This window comes from Polypterus senegalus, chromosome 7, assembly GCF_016835505.1.
Source record: "Polypterus senegalus isolate Bchr_013 chromosome 7, ASM1683550v1, whole genome shotgun sequence".
Lineage (NCBI taxonomy): Eukaryota > Metazoa > Chordata > Cladistia > Polypteriformes > Polypteridae > Polypterus > Polypterus senegalus.
Genome location: NC_053160.1, coordinates 69,486,512 through 69,502,135, shown reverse-complemented (window position 1 = coordinate 69,502,135; position 15,624 = coordinate 69,486,512). Strand labels below are relative to the sequence as shown.

The following is a 15,624-nucleotide window of genomic DNA, read 5'->3' as shown; positions in this document are numbered from 1 at the left end:
CATAGCAGTACCATCAGTGTTAACATAATTTTGACTCACTCTGTAATAGAATTTTGTCTTTTTAAAAAATTTTACCCACTTGTGTATTATCTTTCACTGTAGTGAAATATGTACCACTGTCTTTAATTTTTTACACACTTATTTCATTATGCTGGAACTTTATTAAGTATTTTAATTCTGATAATCTGAAATATTATTGTTACATTGCCAAATTTAATTTTGTAGAAATGAAGGAACACTTAAAAAAGACATGTTTTTCTTCATTTATTATCAGCCTTAACATAAAGATCTACTTTTGGTCACAATGAATTTGTTCACAATAAATGGGTTTAAATTTCAAAAATTGTCTAATAAAACTTACCTTTGTTGTACTTTTTATTGTAATCCATTGTTTCTTTAAGGTTTTCTAAATTATACTTTTGCCTGTTCTGCAAGAGTTTTAATTTAGTATCAAATTTAAATAAGTTAGTAATAATTTTATATATAGCATTGTATGGTTAAAACTGTAATTATTAACTATTTTGATGTAATGAAATATATTCTTAACAAACTGAAATATTGTAATGCACAAACAAAACAAGATCAAAACACAAATTGCACATTTGTGTCAAATAAATGCTTGCTTTTTTATTATAATTACATTTAAGGTGATTTCCTGTTTAAAAGAACATGTTAAAACCAAATGACTGTCATGTACACTTCTAGTTACAGTGATTTAGCCCTTGTTGGAAAGGCAAATCCTATTTCTCACAAATTGCAAAACTGTTTAACTTGTGAAAAAAAATCAATAAAAATCAAGAAGTCATTAGATTACAAAGTTCTTGCTTTCTCTTGGATGAGTAAGCAGCATAAATAAGCAGAATGTGTTTGAGCACTGACATGATTGGCAGTTCAGAGGCTTCTACACCTACGCATTTAGGATAGATCTCTTAGGACAGGAGGGGAATGAGATCAGTTATCCTTGCTTCTCCCCTGAGTTTCATTCGCCTAGACAAGCATGTCACAAAACATGCCAGTAAGACTGAAAAATTCAGAATACCATTATTTACTGGTCAGTTTTATGTTTGTTTCTTTTTAATAGATATTTCTTTGCTGTGTTTAATAGTTAGTCATTCATGTGTCAAAATAAAAGATTTACAGTTAATTTTAGACAATCTCATTTAGTATTTCTCAAAGTCAACGTAAATGTCAAAATCTCAATGCAACACACTGATACCATTAATCTTAAAATGGCTTTTAAGGAATAATATTTATAGTGCAATAAATTAAAGTAGTTGATTCCTTTATTAGGTGTCACAATGATTCGCACTGCTGCTTGACAGCTTAAGAGTCCTAGGTTTGAATCTCAACCTTTGCACTGTCTGTGTGGAGTTTCCATGTTCTCTCCATTTATCATTGCTTTCTCAGTTATTTTCCATTGGTTTTTCTCCTGCCTCCCAATGATGAGTGAGCTAGGTGAAGTGGCACTCTGCTTTGGCCCAATATAAATAAATTTGGGTACATACTGTATGTAAGCATTGCATGTCAATGGCTAGTTCTTGCCTTGTACTTTATGTTAGATGGACAGTTTTTGACACCACCAACTGGATTATAAGTATGTTTGAAGATGGATGAATGATTGGATTGCGTCTTAAATATAATTACCTTTATATATAATACTCTACCGTGGCTGTCCGTTTGTCTGTCCGGGATTTTAAATCACATGTAGCTCGCTGGCACCCTGCCCGGGGTTTGTTTCCTGCCTTGCGCTATGTGTTGGCTGGGATTGGCTCCGGCAGACCCCCGTGACCCTATTCGGATTCAGCGGGTTAGGAAATGGATGGATGGATGGATATACTACGTTACATCTACTATCCGCTTTTGGGGTGATGATTGACCTCCAAGGTTTTTTATTCCTCTTTTTATTTTTATTTTATTTTATTGTAGAATCAACTCACAACAGTGGCCAGCAGGGCAGCCGTGTGGCACATGCGTACGGGCATTGTTCTCATCCCTACCACCTTCGCCATCACTTCCCCTACCTCTTCATATCTTAAATCATTCTCGAGGCAGACTGAAGACTTAAGTGCCAGTTTAGGTGAAAAATTAAAGAAAACATACTAATAATTGCAACATAAACACTGACAATCAGTTTTAACACGAAAGGATGCCGACAAAAGAAGAGAAGAAGCGAGCCACAGGAGTGGAGAAAAGAAGAGCTGCTCAGGAAGCAGCAAGCACATCAACCTCTGAGCAAACGAATGCTAAAAGCACAGAGAAAGAGGATGAAAACTATGAATGCCATGAAGTCAAGTGTATTCACTGCACTTATCACACAGTGCACTGTTACTGGTTATTTAATATTATGTGACGCAAAATACTCACATATTTAGTAGTATTCACACAACTTTCTTGCTTAAAGAATTTTTAATTGTGGTTGATAAGAAAAATTAACTACTACTGGATTTAAAAAAAAAAAAAACCTAGAAAAAAATAACCATAAATTGCCTAGATACCGCGTGGCTGGGCCATGGTTATTGTTACTGTGTCACAGATTCAAGGAACAGGTTTTGAATCCTGGTTTGGTCACTGCTTCTGTGTAGTTTGGATTTACTTTCTATGTCTGTATAGTTTTCTGTCTGGGAACTCGAGTTAACTCTCACATTTCAGAGATGTACATGTGAGACTGATCGAATACTCTTAATTGGCCACAGATCTTGAAGTGGATGTGAATATATTCTGTAATGCACTGGCACATCAACCAGAGCTGGTTCCCGACTTGTTGCTGATTTTGTCTTTAAAAGGCTCAGGTTCCTTCAAAATCCTTGATTGGATAAAACAGGTCTGAAAAATGGATGGGGTTAATACTGTAGATGGGCTTGATCAAGTGTTTATTTTTATTTTGAGATTAAAAGAGCTGACTTTGAATAACAAGATTTTTTTGTGTGATAATAATGTGATGTAATATAGTTTAATTGTTCTTGCACTTTCTGATTGTACTTGATCTATGCATTTAGAATTAGACTGTGTGTTAGCTTTTATTATGATCTGATCATATTCTTTGCTTTACTTTACTGTTCTCACAAAAGATTATATCCTGATTTGGATGCAAACAAAATGTGGCACAAGCTCAGTAAGAGCATTGTGTCATCTTTGTAGCTGCCAAAATAGCTTTTCACATCAATGCAGATTGCTTGCTCTGTATTTCATTCTAGCAAAGCTTAAATGTTACTGCTTTTTTAAGCAGTTCTCTATGCTAACCTCCCCTAAGGCTGTCTGTATGTCAGTGTATTTCATTATGTTATGATTTAGAAACAGAAAGTCTACTCATCACTACTGTGTAACTTGTAAAGATGCCTAATACTGAAACCCAGTTTTGCAAGGAGGCTGGGTTCTGCAAGATATGAAATTCTTCTATACAGTTTATTCTTTTCACTCTTCTTACAGGTGCTGTAGCTTCCATGTTCTGGGTTGATGCTGAACTAGGGACTGATATTTACCTGGATGGTAAGACAAAGCAGTTATTTTATTACTATAGTTAAATTATATCATATAAAGTGCAGTATGTTTTGTATCATCTTTAGCCATTACCTGTAGAGCCCTAATTGATATGATCCACTATTAAACAGTACAAAGTAAATAATTATAGTGTTTCACTTCAGACATTTCACTGTTACTTTTTTTGAATTTTAAAGGTTGACTAGTATAATACTATTTTTGTTTAATTGGTAAACAAAATGAAAACAATGTACTATAATTACCATCTATAATATAACACTTACAGTGGGTTTCTTTTAACACGTTGGGTTGTTTAATGATACCTTTAAATACTTAGCATGCAGTTACGTATTATATATGAGTTTGTGCTCGCTTCCATATGAGGAATCCAAGTTCAGCTTCTGGCATATTAGAATGGCATAAGTATGGGAAAAATGATTTGATTTAAGGGCTGGGCTTGTTGAGAAGAAATCATGCCAATGCGGACTATTGCAGGAGCGACTTAGATATTTATAAGGCATATGAGATGGATTTAAACTGGCTTCTGTGAGAAGCAGGTTGGAAGATGGTAGCTTATTCCTATTAAACTTATGTTCAATCAACAGAGACAAAAATATGTTTGATTATAAACACAGGCCCTATAAAGTTTTATAATGAGTCAAAAAGATTAAACCTCCATTTTAAGCACTGTTGTTATCAACAGAGGCTTCATTTTAGTCTATGTATTGTAAATTAGTATAGATAGTTAAATGTGCACTTTCACAAGTTAAATTTCACTTTGATGTGTCACAAACCAAAATGTGCAGTGTTGTGTCTATCCTTAAAACTTGAAATTTTACCATGCTAAAGTTTACTTAAAAGTTGGAATGTCAAATTTTAGTAGTGTATAGCTCATGTTCTGACATCTGCAAGTAGATTCTGATAATTATGAACTACCACCTGGTTTTGTGAATTAAGATAATTTGGTCTAATTTATTAACAAGTAGTTTTTGGAATCTGCCATGGAAATCCTGTCTGATGATTTCGTATTGTATGCTGTATTTTATATATTGATTCTCAAACAATTAAGTTAGTGTTGAAAGGTGTCAGAGTATGACCTGTCAGCTGCCAGTCTAACGACATACACCATCTTTTGAAACCATAACAGAATTATATCAATAGAGACCACTTTTACTTTTAAAACATTGTTGCTTGAAAATTGTACACGCATGATATTGCATTGGATATTGTTTCATACAATAAAACACATTTATACATGTCATAGATTATCTGATCGTTTTCACTATATTGTCGTGTATTAAACATAAGTATCATTTTGATAGCTATTTCCATTTAAACTATAGCTCAGAGATATAATAAAGGCTGATATTTTATTCTCAGGTATTATAACCATCGTAGATGCAAAATATGGTATTCAGGTAAGTACTATTCTATCTTTTCTTTTTCTGTTCATTTATACATAATGTGTTCTTTTCTGGTTCCTTCTCATGTAAAACTTTTACTTTGTGTCATATTAAAATAAAGATAAAAATGTATATGTATGCATTAAAAAGTGGCTGTGACGGTAAAGCTTATCAAAATTGTTATAAGTGTAAAATGCAGACAAACAGAAACATAATATAAAATACAAAATTATCAAAAAAAATCTCTGAAGAACATAAACATGAATTTTAGCACTTGAAAATGTTTATAATATTGAAGTTTAGTATGCCCCTAAACCTTTACACAACCGTCTTTGATGTGATTTAAACAATTCCACTTCCAGGAGTTGTAATGACACTTGGATAATAGGCAGCAATTTAAGGGCGTCATGCTTCACAGATCTAACTTTTCACAGCTGTAGCTTTGAGAGCTGTTGCTTGGCTTGGGAGCCAAATTGAAACTGAAGGAGTAATTGATATCAGGGCCTATCACAGTAATGGGATTGTCACCTAGTGATCTAAAATATTCATTTCCTAATCATGGACAAATGATGGGACAAGTTGAAATGCCAATTCTCAGGCACAGAGGAGCTGACACCTCGGCCAGAGACAATGTTCTTTTGTTCTTTAAATCTACAAATCTGGCAACTGAATAAATGGATAACAAGTTACAAAGAAGAGGTCAGAATAAGGGTTGTTTTTTGATTTCCTCTATTATTACACATCAAACATTAACACCAGAAAAGTCTTAGTTTTCAAATACATAAAGAGATATGGCTGTATTAGGAAGAAAATAGGGTTATGCTTCAAGGTCAAATTGCTCTTCAGTGATTTTGTTCCTTCAATCAAACACAGATTTTCTGTCATTGGTTTTTTCATTTGAAGAATGTCACATTCGTCTATTGCCGCTTAAATGAAACAAACCTGATTTATTTTAAACTCATTTATTTTAAATCGGATTATAATATAAAGTCATTGTTTGAGTCTATTATTTTAACTGGGAAAGGGTTTCCTTATATTTAAATAATATGGATAGAGCACTGCAGCTAAATTGAGGAAGACTTTCACCAAAATCTACATTTTTGGACTATCAGAGCTTATTTTAAGGAAATAGTCTGCTTAGAATGATCAGAAACATTGACAATGTAGCTCATTTCACAGTAGTTTCAAATAGTTGTTCTTATGAAGAACCCATCATTCTGAAACCTTTTCCTATAATAGATTTAATCTGTTCACACTGAAATGTAAACATGTTGCAGATACAGGTCTGCGAATTTCATCTGAAAATTACACAGTTTCTTTTACTGTAATGTAACACCATTTACTTGTGAATAATTTGAAAGTAGAAATACTGGTTACTGATACAACAACATTTATTTATATAGCACATTTTCATACAAAAGAATGTAGCTCAAAGTGCTTTACATAATGAAAAATAGAAAAATAAGAGACACAGTAAGAAAATAAAACAAGTCAACTTTAATTAACATAGAATAAGAGTAAGGTCCAATGGCCAGGGGGGACAGAAAAAACGAAAAAAACTCCAGACAGCCGGAGAAAAAAATAAAATCTGCAGGGATTCCCTCTGGGCAATCTACCTAACATAAATGAAACAGTCCTCTTTGTATTTATGGTTTTCACGGAAGGACTTGATGATGATGATAATGATGATCACGTGGACTTCTGGATTTTAGCCCATCAATGCTGGGGCATCGTGGTGCTTTGAGTAGGTTGGTGGTGGCGCAGGCCGCCACCACAGAGAAACCGGAAAAAGCAACAAGAGAGAGTAGGGGTCAGTACGGATTTTAGAGCCACCATGAATAGTTATTATGATGAATTGAACATACAGAGTATCAGGATTAAGATAAAGTGAAGTTATGAGAAGGCCATGTTAAAGTAATGTGTTTTCAGCAGTGTTTTAAAGTGCTCCACTGTATTAGCCTGGCGAATTCCTATTGGCAGGCTATTCCAGATTTTAGGTGCATAACAGCAGAAGGCCGCCTCACCACTTCTTTTAAGTTTAGCTTTTGGAATTGTAAGGAGACACTCATTTGATGATCTAAGATTACGATTTGGAATATAGGTGTCAGACATTCCGATATATAAGATGGAGCGAGATTATTTAAGGCTTTGTAAACTATAAGAAGAATTTTAAAGTCAATTCTGAAAGACACAGGTAACCAGTGTAGTGACATCAAAACAGGAAAAATGTGTTCGGATTTTCTTTTCCTAGTTAGGATTCTAGCAGCTGCATTCTGCACTCGTTGCAAATGATTTATGTCTTTTTTGGGTAGTCCTGAGAGCAGTGCGTTACAGTAATCTAGTCGACTAAAAACAAAAGCGTGAATTAATTTCTCAGCATCTTTCAATGATATAAGAGGTCTAACTTTTGCTATATTTCTTAAGTGAAAAATGCTGTCCTAGTGGTCTGATGAATATGTGATTTAAAATTCAGGTTACAGTCAATGGTTACCCCTAAGTTTTTTACTTCCATCTTAACTTCTAATCCTAATGCGTCAAGTTTATTTCTGATAACCTCACTGAATCCATTTTGCCAATCAATAACATTTCAGTTTTCTCTTTATTTAACTTGAGAAAATTACTATTCATCCATTCAGAAATACCAGTAAGACATTGTGTTATTGATTCGAGAGTCGGTGTCATCAGATGCTACTGATAAGTACAGCTGTGTGTCATCAGCATAGCTGTGGTAGCTCACGTTGTAACTTGAGATAATCTGACCTAAGGAAGCATATAGATTGAGAAAAGAAGTGGACCCAGGATAGAGCCTTGTGGAACACCATATAGAATATCATGTGTCTTTGAGTTGTGATTACCACAACTAACAAAGAATTTTCTCCCTGCCAGGTAGGATTCAAACCAATTTAAGACACTGCCAGAGAGGCCCACCCATTGACTAAGGCGATTTCTAAGAATATTGTGATCAATGGTATCAAGCGCGGCACTCAGATCGAGGAGGATGAGAACAGATAAATGGCCTCTGTCTGCATTTACCCGCAAGTCATTTACTACTTTAACGAGTGCAGTTTCTGTACTGTGATTTGTTCTAAAACCTGACTGAAATTTATCAAAAATAGCATGTTTATTAAGTGGTCATTTAACTGCATAATGACTGCCTTCTCTAGAATTTTACTTAAGAAGGGCAGGTTAGAGATGGGTCTAAAATTTTCAAAAGCAGAGGGTCAAGATTATTTTTCTTGAGTAGGGGTTTAACTACAGCAGTCTTAAGACAGTCTGGGAAAACCCCCATATCTAATGACGAGTTTACTATGTCAAGGATATTAGCAATAAGCGTCTGATACTTGAAAAACCTTGTTGGTATTGGGTCAAGGACGCAGGTGGAGGGTTTCATTTGAGAGATTATTCTATGTAAATCAGGTAAATCTATCCTGGTGAAAGAATTGAATTTGTTTATAACGGAGTACTGGGGCTTAGGAGGTTCCACAGTGTTGGGGAGATATACTATATTATTTCTAATATCATTAATTTTTTGATTGAAAAATATAGCAATGTTCTCACAGGTTTCGCTGGAAGTATTATGAGGGCATTCCTTTGTGTTACCTGGGTTTAGCAGACGATCAATTGTAGAAAATAGGACTCTGGGATTACTAGCATTGTTATTTATAATCTGAGAGAAATAGCAGCACCTCTCAAGACGGACTGTGTTATTGTATTCTGTTATTTTAACCTTCAATATCTCATAATGGATAGTTAGTTTAGTTTTCCATTTACGCTCAGCTCTACGACATGTTCTCTTTAATTCAGACACTCTTTGGGTCTTCCATGGTATAACAATGCTAGAAGATTTTTTAATTGTCTTTTCAGGTGCAACTATGTCAACAGCAGCTCTTACTTTAGAATTAAAGTTTTCCACTTTACTATTTACATCATCCTTGCTATTGTAGCTGGCACTATAACCGGACTAATGGTTAGAATGTTTGTAAGTTTTACAGCTGCTGAGGAGTCAAAGAAGCGTTTTTTACAATATGCTTCTCATGAATGTTTTCTATCATTATTTCTATACTGAATAGTAGAAGAAAGTGGTCTGAAAGACCAATACCAACGATCTGCTTCACATCAACTGTTAGTCCTTTGGTGATACACCACTATAAAACCCCTAGTGACTTCTCCCCTGTATTAGTTTGTTGGTCTTTCTTGTGAAAAATACAGATTACACTCATGAATAAGACCTGGGATTAATTTAGGCCTGTGTGTCCCTATAAGGAGAGTGAGTGTGGTATTCTAGATGGAAGCATTCATGCGAACCTTAGATAGATAGATAGATAGATAGATAGATAGATAGATAGATACTTTATTAATCCCAAGGGGAAATTCACATAATCCAGCAGCAGTATACTGATACAAAGAAACAAGACATCTGACAAACAAGGAGAGAGAGACAGCAGCCTTGGATCTGAATTTAGGCCCATAGCACTAAGTAGCAATTGAAACTGATGGGTGCAGGGACACTAGTGGGGAGCTATAGTCTGGCATATTTGACCAGGTGAGTATTTAAAACCTTCTCATGCAAGAGAAGATTAGAGTGAATGTTATCTTCTAGGGAGAAGAGAGACTAAGATCATGATAGATAGAATGGGGCAAATGGAGAGCATGGTAAGGTGTATAAACTATGGACAAGTAGGTGCCTACACAACCAAATGGATGGGATATTCACTTGTCTAGGTAAGCACAAACTGTTTTGTACTGTGCTTTTTCCCTTTGTGTGATTCTATCTTGCTAATTAAAATAAAATTACTAGTCTTTTGATACTTGTTGCTTATTCTACATTTTGCCAGTTGTTTTTTTGCTGGGTATTGTCAATATTTTTTACTGAAGGTTTTCCACAATTTTGATCTTGTTTTTGTACAACCTAGATGCCGTCAACTTCACTCTTGATGACAAACACCAAAATTTTTTAGCATATATTAGACAAGGCTAGCTTAAATTATCCCTTTAAATGAAGGTTTTTCACAGTAGACTTTTCACACCTGAAAAACATGTTTGACACCTTTTTTTCTAAACAAATGAAATGATAACTTTATTTTTTCATCTATGACTCTCCTCTATTTATAATACTCCAACCTATAAAAAGATTTGACTAATACTTTCTCACTGCATTAAATAAATACACAATATATCCAATGTATAGTGAATTCAGAAAGTATTCAGACCCCTATATTTTTTTACATTTTGCTGTGTTACATCCTTTTTCTAAATCATTTCAGTTATTTTTCCCCACATAAAGCAACACTCAATACCCTAGAATGATGGAGCAAAAACAGGATTTTAGACAATTTTGTAAATTAGTGATTTATTGTACTCACTTAGTGTATAATTGTGGCACATTAAGAGGAGGAGGTCTGTGAAGGTGCATTGAGGAATAACTATTCTTCATTTTATTCTATTAACGTGTAGTGCATTGTCTGTGTTTTGGGTTTGTCTGGCTCCCCCTTATGGTCTATATATTTAAACTGCTCAAAAAAACTAAACGAACACTTTGAAAACACATCAGATCTCAATTGGGGAAAAAAAATCATGCTGGATATCTATACTGATGTGGACTGGGTAATGTTTTAGGAAGGGAAGGATGCAACATCGTTTGATGGAAATGAAAATTATCAACCTAAAGATGGCTGAATTTAAAGACACTCCGAAAATCAAAGTGAAAAAATGATGTGGCAGGCTAGTCCATTTTGCCGAAATTTCACTGCAGCAACTCCAAATCGTACTCAGTAGTTTGTATGGGGGCATCACCGAGCTCCTGGACAGTCTGAGGTGCAACCTGGTGGCATCAGAAGGACCGAAACATAATGTCCCAGAGGTGTTCCATTGGATTTAGGTCGGGCGAGCGAGGGGGCCAGTCAGTGGTATCAATTCCTTCATCCTCCAGGAACTGCCTGCATACTCTCGCCACATGAGGCTGGGCATTGTTGTGCACCAGGAGAAACCCAGGACCCACTGCACCAGCATATGGTCTGACAATGGGCTCAAGGATTTCATCCCAATACCTAATGGCAGTCAAGGTGCTGTTGTCTAGCCTCCATGGATATGCCTCCCCAGACTATCACTGACCCACCACCAAACCAGTCATGCTGAACAATGTTACAGGCAGCATAATGTTCTCCATGACTTCTCCAGACCATTTCACGTCTGTCACATGTGCTCAGGGTGAACCTGCTCTCATCTGTGAAAAGCACAGGGCACCAGTGGTGGACCTGCCAATTCTGGTATTCTATGGCAAATGCTAATTGAGCTCCACTGTGCTGGGCAGTGAGCACAGGGCCCAATAGAGGACGTCGGGCCTTCAGGCCACTCTCATGAAGTCTGTTTCTGATTGTTTGTTCAGAGACATTCACACCAGTGGCCTGCTGGAGGTAATTTTGTAGGGCACTGGCAGTGCTCATCCTGTTCCTTCTTGCCCAGAGAAGCAGATACCGGTCCTGCTGATGGCTTAAGGACCTTCTATGGCCTGTCCAGCTCTCCTAGAGTAACTGCCTGTCTCCTGGAATCTCCTCCATGCCCTTGAGAATGTGCTGGGAGACTCAGCAAACCTTCTGGCAATGGCACGTATTGATGTGCCATCCTGGAGTTGTTGGACTACCTGTGCAACCTCTGTAGGGTCCAGGTATCGCCCCATGCTACCAATAGTGACACTGATTGTAGCCAAATGCAAAACTAGTGAAAAAACTGTCAGAAAAGATGAAGAGGGAAAAATGTCAGTGGCCTCCACCTGTTAAACCATTCCTGTTTTGGGGGTTGTCTCATTGTTGCCCCTCTACTGCACCTGTTGTTAATTTCATTAACAACAAAGCAGGATTAACAATCCTCCGTACTACTTAACTGACCAGATTAATATCCCAGAAGTTTCATTGACTTGATGTATATGACTTGATATATACAGTACATAGGAGCGCTCCTGGTGTTCCTACTATCTCTAGGATGGATTTGTTTTGTTTTCTCTGCCTAATTAAGGCCTGTTTTTACTTGCATTGACAGCTCTTTGGACTTTATATTTATATTTAGAATTAACAGTAACAGCTTCCAAAAGCAAATTCCACAAATGGAATCAACTCTAGACCTTCTGCCATCTTAATAGTTAATGAACTAACGAGGGACCTGCTCACACCTGGCTGTGGAACAGCTTGTCAGTCAATTGTCCAGATATGTTTGAGCCCCTGAAAATGGGGGGTCCATGTATAAAAATGAATGTAATTCTTAAATGGCTCATACAATATTTCTGTTATATCCTTTAAATTAATACTGAAAACCTATACTTCAATCATGCAATTATTTTCTTCATTTCAAATCCATTGTGATGGGGTAGAGAGCCAACATTATGAAAATTGTGTTAACTGTCCAAATACTTATGAATCTAACTGTATATGCACAGTATGTGTGTACATAAAACATTTATACATATATACAGTATATATCTATACAATTTATATCATTCTGTAAACTCAAGAGAAAGACATAATGAAGGATTGGGGCATATTTTTAATAATTTTGTCAAGAATTATAGTTTGCTAGCCAACCTGCGGCGTAGCATACGCCGCATATAATTATTTATTGATGAGTGAACACTTCCTGAAAGACATAGTTGTCTAAATGGGGAGGGTTTGAGGATAAAACTGGCAGTGAATGAAAAGATGGAACTCTGAAGAGAGCAACATACAATTGTCCGTGAGTGAAAACAGGTTTTAGCAGATACAGGCATATTTTTTTTTAATTTTGTCCTTGTGCCTTATTAATAGTCATTGCAAACGCCAATCTAACAGGAAATTGTCTGCGTGTAAAAGTAAAAGGCAAATTTGAATCTGATGGGGTCAGGAAAATCCGGGGAATAAGAATGTTTGTGAGGTAGCAGATGTGATAGTTTTACACTCCAGTACATTGCGGTGAATGCTAGTAACAGAAAGTCTAGTGCCATTACAGAGACCTTTTGCTGGCATGAGGTACCTGAGAAGCATGATGACTGAACCATTTTTAATTTTGAGTTTATACGGAGGCATGCCAGCGGGAGTAAGACTATTAAGAAATTAATTGGGGAATGCAAGTTGATCTGCAGGATCGTCTGTGACGATGGAGTCAACGTTGGTGAAAGTTACTTCGTCATTAGGGATAAGTTTCAGCACCTGTTCATTAAGGTGTAGTGAGTCTTCATTGGTGATGCTTAATATAGCTCGCATACTGAGTTGTTCCAGAGTGACAGTTGAGAAGTCGATGTCACCATATAATTGCCTCGAGAGAGATGTTGGAAGCCTGCAGAGGGTTAGAGTTGGAGGGCGGGGTCTTGTCGTGCGTTTCCCATGACGTGGGAGGAGGGTTAGAGTTGGCGTTCGTGGCTCTTTCGTGAGTAACCCATGGCCGGGGCTCTGTTAGAGTTGGCGGGCGGGGCTCTCTGTCTTGTGTGCGGTAAAAATTCAATGTGGCTCAGAGTTGCATGTGGACGAAAGCAACTGAGGCTGTGTTTGATGAGTTGTTGCGTGCGGGCACATGAGCAGGCAGTGCACATGCCTCGAGAGCAATGCTGGACGCGGGAGGACAGTTATAGTTGGAGTGCGTGGCTCTGTCGTGTGTATCCCATGACGCGGTAGGAGGGTTAGAGTTGGCGGGTGGAGCTGTGTGAGTTGGCGGGTGTGGCTCTCTGTCTTGCTTGCACTCACTGTCTTGCATGCCCTTAGTGAATTATATAAATAGATATTGGGTTGGCAGATGTGTGTCTTGTCCCTGTGAATGAGCATACAGTTTCTGTATCTGTTTATGAGTATATTAGTGGTTTTCATTACTCAGACTGTTCTGTCATCTCATTCTTAACATTCTTTAACCATCTTAGACAAACTGCTTTATTTTTGTCTACTGATGGTAGTCTGTTTCCATAAAAAAATCTTAAAAAAAAAAAAAAAGAAGTAATCCAGCTTCACTCCAGAATCTATGATTGAAACTACTTCACACAGCTGAAAACCCAGAATTGCATTCCTCACACATGCCTCTATGGAACTTACATACAGTATAATTGTCAGAATCTGCCGCTGCCTTCACCTGTGCAGGCATTTCTTCAAAATATAGTTTTATTAAAGTTATTTTTACCTAAAAAGAAGTGAAATTAAAATGACACCTTACTGTATGTCAGGTATATACACTTATTTCATGTTGTTTTCCAATTTAAGTAGTTGTTTATGATGCTTATTGGTTATGTCGCACTCAAAGTAATGTAAATTCTAAGCAAACATGTAAATGTAGAAGGATTAACACACTAAAAATAGCTTGCCTTAATGCTAGAAGTATCAAAAATAAGGTAAGTGAGTTGGAGTTGTATGTAACAGAGCATAATTATGATATTATAGCAATAATGGAAACCTGGCTAAATAACAAAGATGGGTATGAGTGTAACATAGAGGGATACACATTTTTTAGGAAGGATAGACAGAACAGAAAAGGAGGTGGGGTTGCTGTTTATGCCAAACAGGGTTTAAATGTAAGTCATCTTCAGTTGGATGATGATCCCCATCTTAGTGAGAACATGTGGCTTCGCCTGGAAAATATTAGGGAAAGAGGTCTTATTTTAGGAGTGTGTTATAGACCACCCAATTCAGACAGTAATTTCAACAAACATCTTTTTAGTAATATCAAAAAGGCAAGTTTACAGGGGGATAATTATAGTCACGGGGGACTTTAATTATTCAAATATTAACTGGGATAACCTTGCAGATGGAGGAGCACAAGAGCAGGAGTTTTTAGAAGTAATCAGCGACTGTTTTTTAACACAGCATGTTAAAGCACCAACATGGGGTGAAGCCTGTCTGGATTTAGTATTCTGTAATAATCAGGATAGAATTGAGGGTGGAGAGGTGATTGAACCACTAGGGTCAAGTGACCATAATATAATAAAATTCTCAGTATTTTGTAAGAGTACAGATGCAAAGACTAAAATTGTTAAGTTGAACTTTGGTAGGGCTAATTTTGAGCAGATGCGACAAAGTCTAAATAGGATAGACTGGGATAAGCTTTTAAATGTGGAGACAGTCGAAGAGCAGTGGAACAGGTTTAAAAATGTTTTACATGTAATGCAGGACAGATACATACCTAAATTTGGAATTAATAGGAAACTAAAAAAACTCCACAATGGATTAATAAAGATTTAAAAAAGAAGTTGCAAAGGAAAAAACTGCTGTATAAGGCATATAAGACTAATGACTGCAAAGAGAACCGTAGCGCGTATGAGAAAATGAGGGCAACCATTAAGAAAGATATCAGAGAGGCTAAAAGACAGTTGGAGAGGAATATAGCAGATAAGGCGAAAGAAGACCCCAAGAGATTCTTTCAGTATTTTAGTAGTAAAAGAACAGTTAAGGAGGAGGTCACGTTCATCAGGAATAGTAAAGGGGAATTAAAAGATACAGACAATGAAATAGCAGATGCCCTAAACTTACATTTTTCTGAGGTGTTTACAAGTGAGCAAGTGGATAACCTTCCAGAGGTAAATGCAACTACTAAGGAGGTACTGAGGGATTTGGAAATTGTAGAGGGAGAAGTGCTGCTCAGATTAAATAAGATGAAATCAAACAAATCACCAGGCCCAGATAATATTTATACTCGTGTTCTTAAGGAGGCTAGTGAGTACATATATAAACCCTTGACACATATTTTTAGGAAGTCACTGAGCACTGGAGAGATTCCGAAGGTCTGGAAAATGGCAAATATC

General features: G+C 36.5%; 1 protein-coding gene across 6 annotated transcripts in view; it reads left to right on the top strand.

Annotated features, from left to right (window-relative positions):
- The window catches only part of cbwd (COBW domain containing), a 79,550-nt gene that overhangs the window by 23,675 nt on the left and 40,251 nt on the right, over positions 1–15,624 (top strand). For all 6 annotated transcript variants that reach the window (XM_039758837.1, XM_039758841.1, XM_039758835.1 and 3 more), the window contains 2 exons: positions 3,427–3,486; positions 4,858–4,895. In XM_039758837.1, the coding sequence (XP_039614771.1) occupies positions 3,427–3,486; positions 4,858–4,895 (98 nt within the window). The remainder of the gene's footprint in view (positions 1–3,426; positions 3,487–4,857; positions 4,896–15,624) is intronic.